At 35.0% G+C, this 20227-nt stretch overlaps 1 protein-coding gene across 5 annotated transcripts in view; it reads left to right on the top strand.

The window, feature by feature from the left end:
- stard13b (StAR related lipid transfer domain containing 13b) overlaps positions 1-20227 on the top strand; it is a 173801-nt gene that overhangs the window by 111846 nt on the left and 41728 nt on the right. Inside the window, exon 1 of one of the 5 annotated variants that reach the window (XM_087284424.1) lies at positions 1416-1681. The exons of the other annotated variants lie outside the window; for them this stretch is intronic. Coding sequence (XP_087140550.1) covers positions 1519-1681 — 163 coding nt within the window. The 5' untranslated portion in view covers positions 1416-1518. Of the gene's footprint in view, positions 1-1415; positions 1682-20227 lie in introns of those variants that run through there. 5 annotated transcript variants of the gene reach the window in all.

Here is a 20227-nt window from a genome sequence, read left to right as displayed (position 1 = left end):
TACTTTCGTGTATAAGGAAACAGTGTTATGTGCACTCCACTGAAGACATCTATTAGCCTACATATTTAATTGTGTAGGTTGAGCACAAAGATTTGTTTCAAAACTATTTCTAAATTCAGTTCTAACTTCCAGCAAATGATTAAATGAACAATAATAACGAAGTGTGGTCAAAAAACTTTCCAAACACCTATTCTCCTATTCTTATGCCTCAGATGGTGATGTAGACATCTCCAAAACCAGACAGGAGGACAAATGTAAACTAGTTTTTATTAAAACAAATATAAATATGTTTATAATAAATAATACTGCTTATAATAATAACATTATACAAAAGCAAATTGTCATGAAAAAAAACGAAAAAAGCCCCCCCGAGATGAAGAAGGCATGAAGGCAGTGGTTTTTATATTTAAGTAGAAAATAATAATTTTGTAATATTTTAATCCTTTAATTCTTTTTCATTTGTAAAGATATTTGCGTATTGCTGAACATCCGGTGTGTATTAAGCAATGTGTTTGAGTTTAAGGCACACAACTAATGTGATCTGCAATGGACTTTAGACCTGCTTTCAGTTGGTCAATTGCATATTCTATTTTAGTTTCTCTAAATAGCAACACGTCAACAATGCGCCTTTACACACCTCCTTTCTGGACTGGAACACCCATGAGTCCACAAAACAGCGCAAATGGATTTGCTATTTAAACAACGTGGTGCAAAAAAGTGAAAAATTAAGGTTGCACTGGCCTGAAAACAGCAACAAATCGCGCAAAACACATTTTTTACCTTATTGCGCTGGGTATGATAGGGCTTTTGGTGTATGTAAGTGCTGCTCAAGGTACAAATGTATAGCTTTGTACATGCGAAGAAAAATAAATAAACGTAAGGAAACAATTATACCTTTAAAACATGCATTGTGATTAAAATATACAAGTAGAAATGAATAAAATACAACAGAACTAACTCTAAATAGAGCTTTTTGGATGTATTCTTTACATTAGATTGAAATAAAAAACATGAAAACATCTCAAAAATGAGAGGGGCATGAAAAAACTATTTGTGTCTCGCCTTCGTAACAAACTTTTCCTGAGCAAACTTGGCACCTGAGTGGGGCTTCACAGCGGCAGGCTTGTTCTTTTCTTTTCTTTTTTTTCATCTGAGCCACGCTGTTTTTCTTCTTCCCCTCCCACGGCCCCCTGCTCTCCAGCTTTCTCCACTCGCTCAGTTCACAGGCATTCCTCTGGTATTTATATTTCCCTCCTGAACTGAGCAGCGCTCACACAGACCTTGAATTCAGCTCAGCTGCAAGCCCCACCCCCTCCACCCTGCTTTCCCATTGGCTCACCTCCTGTCACGTGATTGGGAATAGAGGCGGGGCTGACGTTTGGCTCTCCTCCCAGATACTAGAGCTCCAAAGACTCACATCTCACACGTGTGGGGTTGTTGGTAGACAGACTCACAGTTGCGTGACTGCTTCAGGTGTTTGTTTTTTTCGGGGAGGGGGCGCTGGACGATTGTGTGATCATGTATAGGGAGCTGCCACGCACCGAGAGCAGTGAATGCCTGGGCAACATGACCCCAGAGACACAGGATATCTACCTGAGGATGGATCACCTCAGACGGCGCTCTGGGTACAGGCTGGGCAGGATCATTGCCCGTCAGCAACTACTTAAAAGGATAGCAGCAGGTACGTCCTGAGGGGAAAAATGGCTGACGGTATAGGTTTACTATATTCCTAAATAGTAAGATATATACATTTTGATTTGGTTTATTAATCATCTACTAGCTCATTCTGAATGATCTTAAAAACCACCAACTACTCTTAAATACAAATGGTTTGTAAATAACGCAACGCTTCTTTTAGTGATGAAAAAGGAATCAGTAACAAAGTGTCAAAGTACAATTATTAAGCTCATTATACATTATAAAAGTCAAGAATACAGCATTTCTAGCAGTATTTATAAATTAAAGTCTTATAATGTAGACTTAATGCTTAACAAATTATGCATTTACTATTTGCTAATGCTTAAGAAATCACTTATAATCTGCAGTTATTATAAAGTATCACCAGTTTTTTTGTATTTAATGTTTTGTATTTAACCATTTAAGTCATTTTCAGATGCATAATACAGGAATTAATAGTGTTTGTTGTGACATTATACACCAAATTTTGTTTTTTGTTCACACAAGAATTATAGTTTGGTAACACGTCAGTATAGGAACTAATTGTCACTATTAACAGGTTGCTTATATTAGCATGCCTATTATTAAGATATTTGCTGTTTATTAGTACATATAAAGTACATATTTGTTCATAATCTTATTTTACATCCCTAATCCTACCCAGTGTCTACCCTAATAACCATTAATACACTGAAAAAATGCTTTTCTTAATTTGATTTTTTTTGTTTCTAGTCCAGATATCTACTAATTTTCTTGGCAAGCATAACATATTTTCTTGTTTTCATTCATAATACGCTAATATTATGTAAGTTTTACCTTGTAACAAGCAAAATAATCTGCCAATGGGGTAAGCAAAATAATCTTGTTTTTCCTTTTGATATAAGATTATTTGCTTACACAATTGGCAGATTATTTGGCTTGTTTTAAGTAAAAAGTCATTTAATTTTGGTATATAATTTCTAAATACAAGACAATATGTTTTTCTTGCCTAGAAAATTCTTCTTGATTTAAGAATTTTTAGATATTTGGACTAGAAACAAGGCAAGAAATCAAAGTAAGATTTTTTTTTTGCTGTGTAGCTGCAAATAAGGAGGTTTTTAAAAGCAAAAGCCATTGTCAATTTTATATTAATCCAGAGAATTATACCTTACAATAAAGTGTAACCAAAAATTGGATTCATCTACTTATATTGTCTCCATTTGTTCAAGACCTCTTTGAGCTAGTTTTTTTTCTGTATAACACAAAAGAAGATATTTTTGATGAAGTTTGGACACTGGTAGCCATTGATTTCCATTATTTTCCCCCTAATTTAGAAGTCAATGACTACCAGTTTCAGAATTTCTTATACCCTATTTTGTGTTCAGCAGAGAAAAGAAATTTCCAAAAGGTTTGGAACTACTCAAGACTTACTGAGTACATTTTCTCTTTTTTGAAAGAACTATCCCTTTATTAGTTTGAGAAAATCCCCAAACTTTAAATGCGAAAGTGTCAGGTCTCGCATTTCTGTGACTCATTCATTTCTAGTTATTCAGTATGAAAGCAATGAAGTTGAATGAGCTGCACAGTGCAATCACTAGCTTTTGACCTTTAAACTTTGGTTCGACTCACAAGTCTGTAATTTTTTTGTCTTCTTCAAAGTGGCGTTATATTGAGGTTGAAGTGAAGGTATGTTTAGTTTGGAATCTCCATTGCTGTCACACCTCTGGCTGTTGTTTTCTGCAGGGGACAATGGTGGACCATTCAGGCAAATGCATTTGACATCTTAGCTCCTCCCTTTTGCTTTGTTGATCGGTGAGATTTACCTCAGGGGGTTTGCACACATTACAAGGAGATTAAGACCCTCACAGACTTTTCACTTTCTTGAATGGCTGACCTCACTTAACTTTTAAAGATAACACATTTTCTTACCTCTAATTTTACTTTTGTTTATAGAAAGACAATACTTGTTGAGACTGAGGCCCCGTTTACACTAATGCGTTATAGTTAGAAAACGCACAAGTTTTGCTACGGTTACGCCAACCGTCCACACTACGCCGGAGTTATCGAGCGCCGAAAACGGAGCGTTTCGAAAACGCTGGAGAGGCCGTTTTCATTCTGAAACGTTGCTGCTCCGTCTCAGTGTGGATGAGCAAAAACTGAGACATCTGAAAACGGAGGCGGGGCTGCAGACATTCGCCTCTCTGATTGGGGCTTTTCCTGAATATTAAGTAGCCTAACACACAGTTCAGTCCTGCATTCTCTCGTTGTAAGTTCAGACTTCGCAAGTTTGATCAAGGCTGCAGTCTCTTCTTCTCAGTTTGATATGGAAAACAGACAATACCGAGGACACGGTTAAATCTTCTAAGGGAACAGTGTACTTTATAACTTAATTCACATCACCCTGGCTACGTTGTTTCACTTTCTTAACAATAAAATGTAAACATGATTTAAGGAACTGCCTATTTTCATTTTAATATTAGCAACTTAACAGACAGCAGAAATGTTGAGGCGTCGTGCTGCATGAGCGTCATCTTCACTGTGTGAATATTTATAACAAAACGGAGCCTATAACAACTGCCTCCTTTCAATTTCAGTCAAAATACGAAACACACCCTCACTTTTGCTGAATATTAGTTTTAATAATCGATAATGGCCATTATAAAAGTATAACATACAATAAGTTTATACATTATAGGAAATAAAGGCAAGCGATCAGTCAATATACAGAATAGGCTACGTGGTTGCATTAATCATTAACTTATCTTTGCGCTCAGCCAAAACACGTTACCTGAGAACAAGTAATAGATTCCAATGACCAAAGTCAGGGAATATGTCGTTATATAAAGACAACAAGATGAATGAAATATCACGTTTAATAAATATAGTGAGATTAGATCCAGCAGGAGATGCTTGATGAGAAGTCCAACTAGCACAGCTCTCATCTGGGTAGATGGGCTACAGCGCTTGCCGGAGAGTGTCTGTGTGGTCACGTGATGTGCGTTTTCAGCGTTTTGGTGTGGACAGTGAGCAGTTCAGAAACGCTGGGTAAAACGAGTGTGGACGCGGATCGTTTTCATTCTAACACGCCGTTTTAAAACTAAAACGCACTAGTGTAAACGGGGCCTTAGGGTGTACTCACACTATGTACAGTTGCCTTGAACCGGGCCAAAGCATGCTTGTCCCCCCTCCCGTCTCCCCCAACGGCCTGCACTCATTACATTCAGGCCTGGGCAAGCTTATGTCATCAATGATGCACTGGTCAGTAAGCGCTTTCGCTCAGCACAGCGAAGAGTTCTCTAGTTATATTGTTTTAGTCATTTGAAATAGCTTTTTTAGGAAATTGTAATAATATAAAGAGAACACATTTGTACATTTACATTAATTGATTTATTAACTGTTTATTTGGTTTGGAAGAATTTTAGGAGAATGTTAAAGCACCAGACTAGTTCGGTTGTTTTGCAAATTAGCTTACAGACCCTTTACGTGTGGATGACTCTCCAGTAGATTGTTGAAAGGTTTTTTGACTGAAATCATAGACCCAGTTGATTCATGAAAATTCAGTGGCAATATCATTACTATGAGAGTACATAATAGCATATACAAATTTAGCTAAATTAATAACTGTGTCTCTTGATGATACAATGGGTTCTTATTAAAATAAATGATCTGTCTGAGCCAGAAAATGAACATTGCTTACAACATTTGATCCACAAGATTGACTGTGTTTGACTGAGGCTGTTGTTAAAGGTCATAATCTAGTAAACAATGTTCAGTTTGTTGTTAATGTTCAATATATAGATATTCTCAATGGCATGGTATCCTTTGGCTTGCATTTTATGAATTAACAATTACCCGCAGCAATCTTCTTTCAATTTTGACTGAAGAACCTCACCTACATCTTTTTATTTTTTATTTTTAGGGCACTATGCCTTTAAGACATGGACAGATTTGATTTCTTTAGAAAGTTTGGTTGATATATATATATATATATATATATATATATATATATATATATATATATATATATATATATATATATATATATATATATATAAATATATATATATAATGTGATATTACAATGCTGTCAAAAACAAAACTTTTAAAAAGTTTCATTGTTTACATGACAATGTTTTTAATATGATCTGGATTTACACATTTATGAAAATTACAAAAATCTTTGTACTTCATTTGCCAGGGCAGTAGTTGGGGATGTCACCATAGTAGAAAATAGCTGTAGGAAAGTGACGACATGCAGTCGGCAAATGATTGACTAACCCAGGCTCATTCTAAAAACATACCTCTATATTTCTGGAGTTTGCCAAATATGTCCCAGGAGCTACGTTTTTTTTTTTGTATTTTTTGTTTTCGCAAATCCACCAGAGGCCGCTGTGTTTGCTTTTTGAGATCTCTAATTTCTCTAGTGAGTGCCATTCGCGCCTGCTGTTCCACGTAAACCCACCAGAAGCTGCTGTTGACTGTTTGATTGACTGAATGACTGACCGTTTGACTGACCCACCCTCCTCATTTCCTAAACCTAACCAATTGTGTTGATTTACATGCTCACCCACTTTCCTAAACCCAACCAACAATTTTCAAAAGCAATCCTGCAATCCAAGCTCTCGCCTGATTTTTACCACAATTTTCAGATTATACCACATTCTCACCCAGTTATTTACTTTTTTATTTTTATTTTTTTGGCTTCTGTTTATGTTTTATCCGCTTTCTGGGACAATTCTTCATCAGACTCGAACTTTGTCGTCGTGGTCAACTACGATCTGCGTCTCTAGTCCGCTGATGTACATTACGAGCTAACGAGCTAAACTGATTACAGCGAGATAGCCGTTCAAACAGACTTAAGCAGTCAGCTGGTAAGCGTGAAAAGGAACGGCATTATTCAACCCGTAGCATTAATTTTAAAAATGAAAAGCAGCCAAACGTACTTCTGGCTACATAATTCACAATCTCCAGAAACGTATATAGGGCTACGTTTTCAGAATGAGCCTATTTTGCGATTGACACTAATATGTATGTACAATTTGCCATGCGTGTAAGATGTATCTCTGCTTGGTTGTAATGTGAAGTATATCCACACTTGGCTGATGAACTGCTAGGACACTTGAGCAACAACAACAACACCACGTCCTCCAAAACTGATGCATGTTTGTTTGAGCTTGCCTTTAATCTACGCCTCTCTAAACATGTACAATGAACGCGCATGATGTCATTGTTTTCAAAGACTCTTGTTTTTATGTGTTTACATGGACATGACAACTGTGTTTTCAGAAGCTTACATTTTGTTTTCAGTTTGAAAAAACTCTGTCATATTAGCTAACAGGCAAAACAAAAATGTTTCCAGTTTGTAAATTTGCTCTTCGTTTACCGAGACTCAATCGACACATTAAGTATCTCGTGTAGTTTGAATCCCTCATTTTTATGTCAGTCGTGCAGACATTCTTGAACTGACCTCAGAGAGTCATTTCCGCAGCGTTCTCATGTTACCTGACGCAGAATGTTCTGCTTGTTGTTTGAATGGAGATGTTCTCAGAGATTCTCAGCTGTATGCCTGGTGTTTAAGATCTTGATGGGCTGTGATAAGGCAAAAAGCAGGACATGTTGGGTCTGGTTTGTCATCAAGGGCTATCTAGGTCAAGAGAAAACACTAGACAGACAGCCACCATTAGTTGTGACATTTCAGTGGCTTTAAAATGTTGATGGCTCTGCTTTTTGCTGTGGGACGAAGGGTTGGGGAAAGGTTTTAAGACCGATCCATTCAAAACAGGAAGTCCATTCACTAGTTTTATTGACAATTAGCCTCTATAGTATATTGCAAATTCTTGTTTAGTCAGCCACGTATACAGCTGTAAAACAGTCTGATGTATTGTTTGTTTACACAGTAAAGGTTTTTCCTGAGGACTTATTCTGAAGGATGTTTTCCTGTCGGTTGGCATGGAAAGTGTGAGATCAGCTCATGCCGCAGTGGAAGGCAGAGGCAAAAGACTCATCACACAGTCTTTAATTTCATCTATTTACAAACTAAGATTATTACTCAAAGTGTTTTAGTTAAATGATGAAATATTTCATTAAAAAGATTGATGTCTTTTCTTTTTTAAATGTTCATCAAGGTTATATAATTTTCAGGTTGTGAAATATTGTTGCAATTACAAATAAAAAGTTTTCAATTTTGATATACTTCAAAACTTAATGTAGTCTTTTGACAGCAAAACTGCTTTTTAGCAGTGTGTTTTTCTTTCACACTGTCTGTCTGTCTGTCTGTCTGTCTGTCTGAAACCCACCTCACACCAGACAAGAAGCATCACCATGTCTTTGAAAAGATCATTAATTTTACCACAGTATTTTCAATGGATTATCTAAGCTCACCTGTTGCTCTTCATTGTTTTTTCTTTTAAACAGTTTTTCATTTTTTTTGAGGAGCAACTAAATACACCGATGCTGTAAAAAGAACCCTATGAAATTAAAACTAGTCACTGTAATTTTATTGGTGACTCAAAAACACTTCCGCACATATAGCTCATTATTGTTTAAATAAAAGGCATCAAGATTAAGGGCTCTATTTTAATGATGTAGACACAAAGTCTAAAGTACATGGCCAGAAGCATTAGGGGGATGTCCGAATCCCCTTTTGCTATTTTAAGGACAGAAAAATAAGGTTTGCGCTGCAGTGCATGGTCTTACGGGGTTGTGCTTATTCTCGTAATGAATTATGGATGTTTTTTGAGCATAACGTGCATTAAACCAATCAGAGTCTCATCTCCCATTCCGTTTAAGAGTTAGTTGCACACCTCCTTTTTAAATTTGCTGTTTAAAGAATGTGGCGCAAAACGTGAAAATTAGGGTTGCGCTGGTCTGAAAATAGCAACAAATCACGCCAAACGTGTCTTGCGCCTATCTTGTTGCCTTGCCCAATCTATTTAAAATGCTGGGTGATTTGAAATTGTCGACAAAATCTTTAAAATAGAGACTAGCACAAGTTTGAATTGCTTTTAGGAAATAAATGTCCATATAGAAAGATGGATGGATGAATGGATGATAAGATGAACTACATGGACGAAACATTTGCCAAACTTTATGTTGTTTTTTGAGAGTCTATCAGAATAGGTCATAGTCTCCATAAAGTGTGTGTGTGTGTTTTGTGGTATCTGAAATGAAGCTCTAGATACTTTAGTGGTGTTTATAGTAATGGAGCTGCTTTGAATCCTGTGGTGCTTTGGGTTCTTGCCTCTTAATAGATGCCCATCTGGACACCAGACCCTTTGCTGCACATCTGCTATGACTCCACACGCAATATTCCAAAATTTCCGTCCGACCACATAAACACCAATTCATACCCAGTGACCGTTACACACATTTTGTCAGAGCATAAAATCAATGAGCTATTCATATCTCTGGAAAAATGTTTAATGACGTTTCCCCTCATTTTTTCCCCCAGGTTGAACTAGCGGCTATTTCCAAAATAGTTTTATGTATATGTAATTCAAATGTCAGGATGCCAGACAATGAAATTTGAGTTTTTGCTTAATTTTTTAAATAGGTAATGAAAATGTCAAATGCTTCTGAAAATTCATCTGAAACTTAAGACAGGCTGAGCTCATATTCAATTTTAATTTCTGGTCTCGATCCATCAAATGGATTTGCGGGAGGTACCAAGCAACAGAGTGTTATTTAAGACAGTGTTAACAAAAGACAGCTGAAGTGTACAGTAAGCCAGCCTAATTAGTTGTCATTCATTATTTATCATATGCAGTGCAGGGGTCAGGATTCAAGACAAAGGGCAGTGTCGTCCTGACCTCTCCCACACAGCTCTTTACGGCTCCTCCATGCAAAGATCATTACTTCACTGTTGTATTGCTGTCACCTCCCATCCTCTCTCAGACTAATGATCTGACAAATGCTCTAGCTGATTAGATCTGTGTGGCAGGGGTCGCAAGATTCTAGAGAGAGAGAGAGACATTTAGAAAAAATCATTGTTTGCTGCCAATGGTAACAGTCTATCTATCTATCTATCTATCTATCTATCTATCTATCTATCTATCTATCTATCTATCTATCTATCTATCTATCTATCTATCTATCTATCTATCTATCTATCTATCTATCTATCTATCTATCTATCTATCTATCTATCTATCTATCTATCTATCTATCTATCTATCTATCTATCTATCTATCTATCCATCTATCCATCTATCTGTCCATCATTTGTTTTTTCATCCACCTATCAATCTTTCCATCCATCCACCCATCCATCCATCCATCCATCATCAATTTTTCATCCATTCATTATCTGTTTGTTCATCCACCCATAACACTTCTTATCCTTTCATCCACACAAACACCCAACTAACCGTCCATCCATCCATCTATTTTTCCATTCACCCATAACTCAGCTTATCCATCCATGCATCCATCCATTCATCCATCCATCCATCCATCCATCCATCATGTTTTCCCATCCACCAATAACTCATCCCATCCATCCATTCATCATCCATCCATCCATCCATCCATCATGTTTTTCCATCCACCAATAACTCATCCCATCCATCCATCCATCCATCCATCCATCCATCCATCCATCCATCCATCCATCCGTTTTTCCATACACCCATCACTTATTTCATCCATCCATCCTAACATCCACCCATTATTTTGTTTCACCCATTCATCCATCTATCCATCCATCCAGCATATATTTTTTCATCCACCCATAACTCCTTATCCATCCATCCATCCATTCTATTTTTCCATCTACCCATGACTCTTTCATCCATCAGTCGACCCATCCATCTATCCATTCATCCAACCATCCATCATGTTTTTCCATCCACCAATACCTCATCCATCCATCCATCCATCCATCCATCCATCCATCCATCCATCCATCCATCCATCCATCCATCCATCCATCCATCCATCCATCCATCCATCCATCCATCAACCTATTCATCTATTAATCTATTCTTACTGAATCCATCCATCATCTCTTAGTGAACGAATACTTTCTTAGATTTCATTCCAAGTTATGTGCTCTAGTGTTGCTCTTTTTGTAGTTTTATTCTGATAGTGATAGACTGTGGCATTTAGGAAAAAATATAATATTATTGCACTGCCTAAAAACCTTTCATTTTTTTGCAGTTTACTTTGTTGTTGTTGTTTTGTGCAGTTTTGTAAACTCATTCTTTGACATGCTTAAAGTTCTTTAATGCCATTAATAGTTTTTTGAAAAGCTTCTTAGGATCATGAAATGCAATATATTGAGAGAAAAAGAAAGAATGAAAAAAAGGCAGTGCAGTTTATTTATATACTTTTCAGCAAATTCAAATTACAATCAAATGAGCAGCTAGATTTAGATGCAAAAACTGGTACATTTGCATATGATTATCTCAGTCCATATTGACAGATGTGTTGAGTTAGTTTTACAACAGTTATGGGTGTCTACATATATTTTTAATTACTTTATTGTATTTTATGTGTACTCAAAAAAGTTTCTACAGGAAAAAGCCTTTACAGACTTTATTATGAAATAATTATGAAGGTGAGCCAGTCGTTTAGTATGGGGACTTTGGTTTTTCCTCTCGAGCATCACAATGGGAAGGTTTTGACAAGCTTGACAGTGGAGCTTTACATTCCTGTTGTGTGTTTTTGGAAGTTTAAGTGGAGGAGAGGCCTGAGCCACTCGAGCCAATAGCAGGAAAATCACTTCACGTTTTCTCTCACTCCTTCACTGGATGGATATCTATTCACTAAAAGCTTAGTGCCACTCTGGACATCCAGACGATGGCTTGCTGAAGTGGCAGATATGAGGTTTGCTGAAATAGTCTCCTCAGAAGAGCTCTGGAACGGTTGCATGAGGCCCAAACTCTTTCTGATGCTCAATTCTTTATTGGAAAGTAAAGTGTAGTGCACTTCAGAAGGGACTATAGACCGTCTGTTGCGAAAGAGAAAAATAGAATATATATATTTTTGGTGCTTGTTAAAACTACTTATTTAAAATAAGTGAAAACAACAGAATTCTTGTTTTTTTTGTGGGGGGGACTTAATTATTTTATGTTTAATTCCCTTACATTTGTCAAAACCAATAAACTTAATTGATATGAGTTGGAACAGCATAAATGAATTGTGTGGAACCCTGCATTTTTTTACAGTGCGACATTTGATCTGGAGTCATCAGTTCGTAATAGGGATGGACACAGTGTTGGGTTTAGTTAGTTAATGTAATTCAATATGTTCCCCTAAATAAGTAAAAGGGATAACATTTAATTTTCAGGTGATTTAAATAATATGAATTCATAATTTTTTCCTCTGCTTAGTCCCTTATTTAAGAGGTCGCCACAGTGGAATGAACCGCCAACTATTTCAGCATATTTTTTTACACAGCAGATGCCCTTCCAGCCCCAACCTAGTACTGGGAAACACCCAAACATAGTCACATTCACAAACTCATTCACTACAGCTTATTTTAGTTTGTCCAATTAACCTATTGCACCTGTCTTTGGACTGTGTGTGTGTGTGGGGGGGGCATGAACACAGGGAGACCATGCAAATTCCACACTGAAACTGGCCCAGCTGGGACTCGAACCAGTGACCTTCTTGCTGTGAGGCGGCAGTGCTAAACCACTGAGCCACTGTGCCACCATCCATTTGACTTGTGGTGTGCTCCTTCAACTGTGTGCGTCTCGAAGACGTGATCGCGTAACGCCACTTGCGTGTCGATCTCCATTTGAAATAACAAACTTGCACAAACACTAGAAAAGACGCGATATGCAAACGCCTCCTGAAAGGCCGCTGTCATTTGCGATCTCCAGCAGTTGATCTTCTTGCACAGACATGGTGGATTCACCTGATGTGTTGACAGATGTCTTGTGGATCTATTCCTTGGCAGTTTGTGGGTCCTTCACTGGGCCTTTTCTCCTTAACAAAGAAACTTTCAAAAGACGTTTGAGAAATTTGGCCGCTAAAGTGACCGAAATGTAAGCGAGAAAATGCGATCATTTTTCAAAGTAACAAGATTAATAATTAAAACTGAATTAATTATTGATTTCTTGTGAGGCCCGGTACCAATTGTGTCCGTGGCCTCGTGGTGGAAGACCACTGCTTTACAAAATAAAGAAAGTTAGTGAGAAATTAATTCATATATAAATAGGTCACACTTTATGATAGGGCTTCAATTTGTAATGCATTTACTAGCATTAACTAATAATGGACAATACATGTACAGCATTTATTAATACAGTTCAATATTTCAATTGTAGTTCAATATTTAATTTAGATAATTTAGTTTAACAATTTAACGCTAATGCATTATTAAAATTCTAATTTGTGCTTGTTTAGATTGTAGTTACAGTTTTTCTCAGTCGCTTTGGTGCATTTCTCACTACACTATTTACATTTGCACAACAGTTAATGCATTTCTCAAAACAATTAGTGCAAACTGCAAAACCTAGCTGATAACCTGCAAAAGCGCGTCACATGCTCAAAATGGATAGTTCATTCCTCAAAAGCAAGTATTCATGTCAATCAAATAGTCAGTATCGTCAAAATGAAAAGTTCTGACACCATTGTTTATGAACAAAATAGTCAAATGGCTTAGTCATGTTTTCATTATGACAGTTCACTCTGTACATTTTTTCAATGCAAAAAAAGTCAGATTTTGGTGACACTTCCTAAAAATGCTCAAGACAGCACTGTATACTATTTGCACAGCCATTTGAAAACTACAGTAAAGTTAGACATCACTGCATTGAGTGAGTTATCTGAGTACAAGACACTGAATATGTATGTTTCACATTTTTTCTGCATTTGCTCTTTGCAATCCTAATTTACTCACAGCATTGTGCAAAAGAATAAACACAACCTTATTTACAACAAACATAAACTCCCTTTAGGTAGAGCTGTGCACACCTGTACACAATATTGCATTACATATTAGAACTGAGCCTACAACATACACAGGCCTGTAAATCATTCAACAAATTGTTCAATTTTAAAGACATTTTCAGGTAAATAAAGATTTAAATTTGTTTTATAAAATTACTTTGACAGATTTTGACAACTAGTTCACCATTTTTGTATGTAATGACTCAAGTAATGAAATGAGGACTATTAGTTTTATATAGAATGACTACTCAGCATTCACAAGTTTAGTTCATTTTGACTGACATGACAGAAGCAAATGATATTGTTCTAAACAGCAGAGAGTTCTATGAAAGCAATTGATGCTTGTCCAAAAGCATTCACAATTTGTTGAAAAGAATGAGAAATTGCTACTAGGATGTGCACAAATTACTAATTGTTTTGAGAAATGCATTAACTGTTGTGCAAATGTAAATAGTGTTGTGAGAAATGCACCAAAGCGACTGAGAAAAACTGTAATGCACTTTGATTTCTATTAACTAATAACTTGATTTTTCAATTAAAGGTTAGATTTGTTAAATTTATCAAATGAATTAGTTTTTCATGTGTACAGTATGAACCGTATTACCATCAAAGAGATTTACTGACATACTTTCACAACCAATTCACTTTGAAACAACCTCACTTGATGACCAGACGTCGTTTTATATCACAGAATCAGAGAAAAATGATAGTGTTTTATAGTATACTGGGAAAAAGGTTATGTAGATTAGCATTGCATTAAAATATACTGATAAATTTAAATATTAAAAACCCAAAATGGCTTGAAGAACACAGATAAACCATCTATTGCCACTCTTGACACATCAAAAGAACGCCAAGAATGTGCATAATCAAAGCAAAAGGTGGCTACTTTGAAAAACCCTTAATGACATATTTTCAGTTGCTTCACACTTTTTTGTTATGTATATAATTCCACATGTCTTAATTCATAGTTTTAAAGCCATCAGTGTAAATCTACAATTTTCATAGTCATGAAAATAAAGAAAACTCTTGGAATGCGAAGGTGTTCCCAAACTTTTCGTCAGTACTGTATATATAATAAAACAGGAAAGATAATAGTTGCTTTACTACTCAAGATACAAGACTCAGTGGAGACATATGGATCATCATCACTAATATCGTTATCACAATAAATCCTACATAAGACTTTGGCTTAGTCACTTTATTCATAAGGGGGGGTGGCCACAGTGGACTGAACCGCCAACTTATCCAGCATGTTTTACACAGCGGATGCCCTTCCAGCTGCAGCCCAGAACTGGAAAACTTCCATACACACTCATTTACACACATACATTATAGCCAAATTAGTTCATTCAATTCATCTATAGCGCAATCCATATCACTCCTTCCTATAGTTTTTAACATTTAATGTACTACAAGTCCAAAAGTGAAAGGGGCAATAGGCTGTGAAGAAACCACAAGAAAATGAGTGCTGATTTCCAGCCTAAGTGCTCATTAGTCAGGAGGACAAATGATTCCCAGAGAACTTAATAAAAAGTTTGTAAAGCAAACAGTATCCCCAGGATTTATTCTCAGAAGTGGCTCTGGTCCAGTGTGGATGGAATCCGGCGGGTTTTCCCTCAGATTATAGAGTTAGCACTCCTCAGATTTAGAGATGGTAGACAAGGCATGAGGAAAATGTGTGGACCGAGGATAAATAAATGTTTCCAGTGGCAAACCGTCAACGGCTGTGATGGTAAAGTCATTAATCGCGAAAGTGAATGGGGCAAGTTTTATCATTACGTACTTTAGAAGTTTCCAGCATTCTGTGTAACTGCTTTGTAGATAATTTAAAATGAGTGTTAAATATTGTGTGTGTTTGTGTGTGTGTTTACAGTATATATATATATATATATATATATGAATTGTATATCAATTAACAATATCAAGTAACAAAATTGTTCTGTATAATTTTGTTTTCGTGTACAGTATGTGTGTATCTCATATGCATAATAAATAAATATATACAGTGCTCAGCATATGTGAGTACACCATATTTTGAAAATGAATATTGTATCCATTTCTCAGTGGTGATAAGTAATATATTTTGGTGAATTTGAACAAAACAAATTTATTAAACGGATATATTTATTAAAATAAGATTTTAGTCACAAAACATCTTTAGAAATTGAAAGATAATACAATTAAATTCGTGTAAAATATTGAGGGGAAAAATACAACTTACAAAATTTCAACAACATTTTATCATTTTTTTGTATATCTTGAATTTGGCTTTTTTTAAATTCAATATTTAATATTTTTCCTTAACATATATATATGGGTGTACTAATTTTGGATCGTTATTTTAAGTTATTTTGTTAGATAAGCTCCATATTAGGCTTCATTACTGACTAAATAATGTATATGCACAAATGTAATATTGTAAAGCATCCTATTGGAAATATTAATTAAAATGAGCGATTTGTGAGGGGTGTACTTATATTTGCTGGGCACTGTATATAACACAAACACGTTAAAACAAACTTTTTTAAAAACTTTTTTTAAAACCTTTTATTAAAGAAAATTATCCATAACTTTTATTTATTCATTATGTGTTTGAATAAATGATTTTTATTTTAGTCTGCAAACTGCACACAACATCCAAAAGGTGCTATGATTATATTCATTTTTAGACAAAACAAAACCAATATTTAAACTAAGAACCGTTATGAAATGCATGTCTGAAATCCTTTTGAAATTATATACAGATGAAGTCAGAATTTATAAACCCCCTGAATTATTAGCCTCGCTGTTTATTTTTCTCAATTTCAGTTTAACGGAGAGAAGATTTTTTTTTCAACACATTTCTAAACATAATAGTTTTAATAATTTATTTCTAAAAACTGATTTATGTTTGCCATGATGACAGTAAATAATATTTGACTAGATATTTGTCAAGACACTTCTATACAGCTTAAAGTGACATTTAAAAGCTTAAGGTTAACTAGGCAGGTTAGGGTAACTAGGCAAGGTATTGTAGATGTAATGTAAAGTGTATTTATATAGCACATTTATTGTGTATAGCCATACACCCAAAGCGCTTCACAATCACGAGGCTGGGAGAATGATGTATAACGATGTATAACGATGGTTATTCTGTAGATATAAAAATATATATATAGCTTAAAGGGGCTAATATTTTGACCTTAAAATGTTTTTTACACAATTAAAAACTGCTTTTATTCTAGCCAAAATCCAACAAATAAGACTTTCTCCAAAAGAAAAATATTATCAGACATACAGTGAAAATTTCCTTGCTCTGTTAAACACCATAAGGGAAATATTTAAAAAAGAAAAAAATTTCAAAGGGGGGCGAATAATTCTGACTTCAGCTGTATGTAGCTATTACACTGTACAAAAATGATTTTAAAAAAAGTCGAAAACAAACATTTTTATCTTACTTATTAATGAGTTGTAATGAATATTAATGAGTTAATTCGGTGTCAACTTAATTTTATGTAGTTATACAAGTTATAGGGCGGCACAGTGGGGCAGTGGGTTGCGCTGTCGCCACACAGCAAGAAGGTTGCTGGTTCAAAAACAAAACTAGATGTTACGAAACACCAATATGGTGCAGCTAAATATAAATTTCAATATAAATGGCCGTGGGATACAAAGTATACAAAGTTTAACTTAATATTTTTAGTTAGTTTGACTGATGTCAATTCAGATGACCGTAAAGTTCCTTTGATAAAACAAAACAAAAAATTAAGCAGCAAGAACATTTTAGTGTATAAGTAATTATAATTCAAAACGATTTCATTTATCTACAATAAATGACTTACATTTTAATATTATTATCTATTATTATTAAAAAAACATTTGTTCTTATTTTGTAACTTCTTTGTATTTCTGCATTTCACACGCTTCTGGGCTTTGTGTTGCCGTTTCAGTGAAGGTGTACCTGGACAGCTGTTAAGGGTAATCTGTGTCACACAGCAGTCAATCATTGACAGCCTTTACTAATGTGTGCCAGAGTCTGAATGCAGTGACCATGGATGACGTGACATATTAACAGACCTGCAGGCCGTGACTTTCTCTGCATTTCTAAATATAACCCTGGCCCTGACAAAGTCGAAGAGAGATTAATAAATCTCCAATGACAGAGAATTATTTCAGTGCCTGTTCAACGATAGAATGAAGAATGTGTTTAATGTAGTAAAGTAATTGAGGTATTTTCCCTTTCAGTGAATAGTGCTTTGTTGGCTTTTTCACATATTCTGCTGGCATGGTTTTAATATATGATGGTAATTAAGTTTGATTGCTAGAAGTAATGGGCTCGTCTCTTTTCTTTCTATGTATTGGTTGATTTTTTTCTTCTTTTAACCATTTTAAGAGTTTTTTTTTTCATTTGCATAGGTTGCATTTGCTTAGACAGTGTTTTTTAGCCGAAGAGAGACTCCTGCTGGTGCAATTGTGAATGTGCAATGCAATGGTGACCTTAGTTGGTTAAAGGTTGGTCAATTTAAGCAAAGAAGGTTGTAAAAATATATTTTATTGGTATTTAAAAAAATATATATTTACAAACCCTAACTGAAATAATAAATTATTTAAAATAATTTCTAACATATGAATACAATGTATAACAAATTTTTTTTTTTTTTTTTTTTTTTTTTTTTAACAATGAAACTGCTGTCTTTGAAATAGTGTGTATTACACTGTGAGTTTTTTTGTTGTTGTTAATATTTTAAGTGATTGGTAGTAAAAAATACACCTATGGCTTTTACAACAGCCACACAAAGTACTATTTTTTGTAAGAAGTGTCATATAAATGCACCATTTTCGCTGGTAAAAGCAGTCATTTGTCACTATCAGATAATATTCAACCTTATATTTTAAAAAATTGGTTCTACTGTCAAGTCCACAACAGTTTGGAACAACGTTATATTCGCTACGAAAAAATAATCGCATCACAAAGCTCATGTTTTGGATAACATTATGGTTATTTAGTTATGGATCAGACCATTTTTTCAGATCAGCCAAAAAGAGACGAAAAATTTTTTAATTTGCTTTCCATTTATTACAAAAACAGCGCTGCGAGAAACTTTCGGTTTTAACAAACAGAACTCATAACCTGTAATTGTATTAAAAATAATATGTAGAATTAATAAGCTGAATAAATATAAATAGTAAAATATTCAGTACTGAGTTACTACTACTGTTGCTGATAGCACTAAATGTATAAAGTGTATATTTAGTAAAAAAAAAAAAAGTGTATTTAAATGTATATTGAGTCTTATTTTCAATAAATGATTCGGTTCATTCATAAAACTTCATGTTTCATTGCTAGATTTGTCATTTTTGAAGAACTATTCAGTGACATATTTTCTGATGGTTTCCCAGAGATGGGTTGCGGCTGGAAGGGCATCCGCTGCGTAAAAACTTGCTGGATAGGTTGGCGGTTCATTACGCTGTGGCGACCCCAGATTAATAAAGGGACTAAGCCGACAAGAAAATAAATGAATGAATGAATGAATGAATGATTTTCTGATGGCTGGCTATCTTGAAAAATGTCTAGTAAAATATTGTGTACCGTCATCATGGCAGAGATAAAAGAAATCAGGGTAGCACTTTATTTTGATGGTCCATTTGAGTATTAATAGACTGTCTGCTTAATATCTGTTGATACTGCTCCTTCAACAGACATTTAACTGACTATAAGTAACTCTGCAAGTACATGTCAACTTACACTAACCCTAACCCCAACCTAACAGTCTACTTACTGTATAATCCAATGAGAATTAGTTTGCATGTAAATGCAATGTAACTTAAATTTAACAAACGGACCATCAAAATAAAGTGTGACCGAAATCAGTAACCAGGGCTAATAATTCATATATCATTCTTGTTTGTGTTTGAAAGATGAATGAAAATCATACAGGTTTGAAGCTTATGAGGGTGAGAAAATAAAAACAGACTTTACATTTTGGTTTGAATTATACTTTATAAATACAGTAAGCTGATTCTTGGATAAAACAAACTCAGTATTATGAATCAAATCGTTAACGTCAACGATACATATAGTCACTTTATTATGTTGTGATATTGATGTTATGATATATTGTTACTATCAACTTACTATTGTTCCCTACACAAGACTTATTCCTGCATATAGGGACAGTTCTCCAGTTTGCAGTTTTCTTTTTGAACCCATTCAACCTGAGCTGAGACACGTATGCTGATAATTGCACCATCCTACAGCTGTGAGGCATTGGCACGGAAAACCAAATTGCAGTGTTGTGAGTGTGTTTATATCACAGAGGAGTGCGAATTACAGGATGCACACTGTGGTCATGACATGGAAAATAGTTGTGAAACAGTATTGATTTTAAGCACAAAGATTCGGCATGCCATTATAACAGTGTCCGGGGTGTTTCTCACATTCTGAACACACATGTACAGGCTGTCATTGGGTTTTTGTAAGTAAGCTCAAAATAGTCACACATGGCTTAAGATGGAGGAGAAATAAATTGAAGAGACGGAGAGAAAAAATAGAGAGTGTATGAAAAAGAGAGAGATTTATTTTTAGAATTATTCAATATCGATGTTCAGTATACTTGATATTTAGCATACCGATATTTAGTAATTCAATATATGGTGATAATGAACATATACTATATTATAAAAAAACTTT

The sequence above is a fragment of the Danio rerio genome, chromosome 15 (assembly GCF_052040795.2).
Source record: "Danio rerio strain M-AB ecotype USA chromosome 15, GRCz13ab, whole genome shotgun sequence".
Lineage (NCBI taxonomy): Eukaryota > Metazoa > Chordata > Actinopteri > Cypriniformes > Danionidae > Danio > Danio rerio.
The sequence above is the reverse complement of the archived record's forward strand: the minus strand, read 5'-3'. Positions and strand labels throughout refer to the sequence as shown.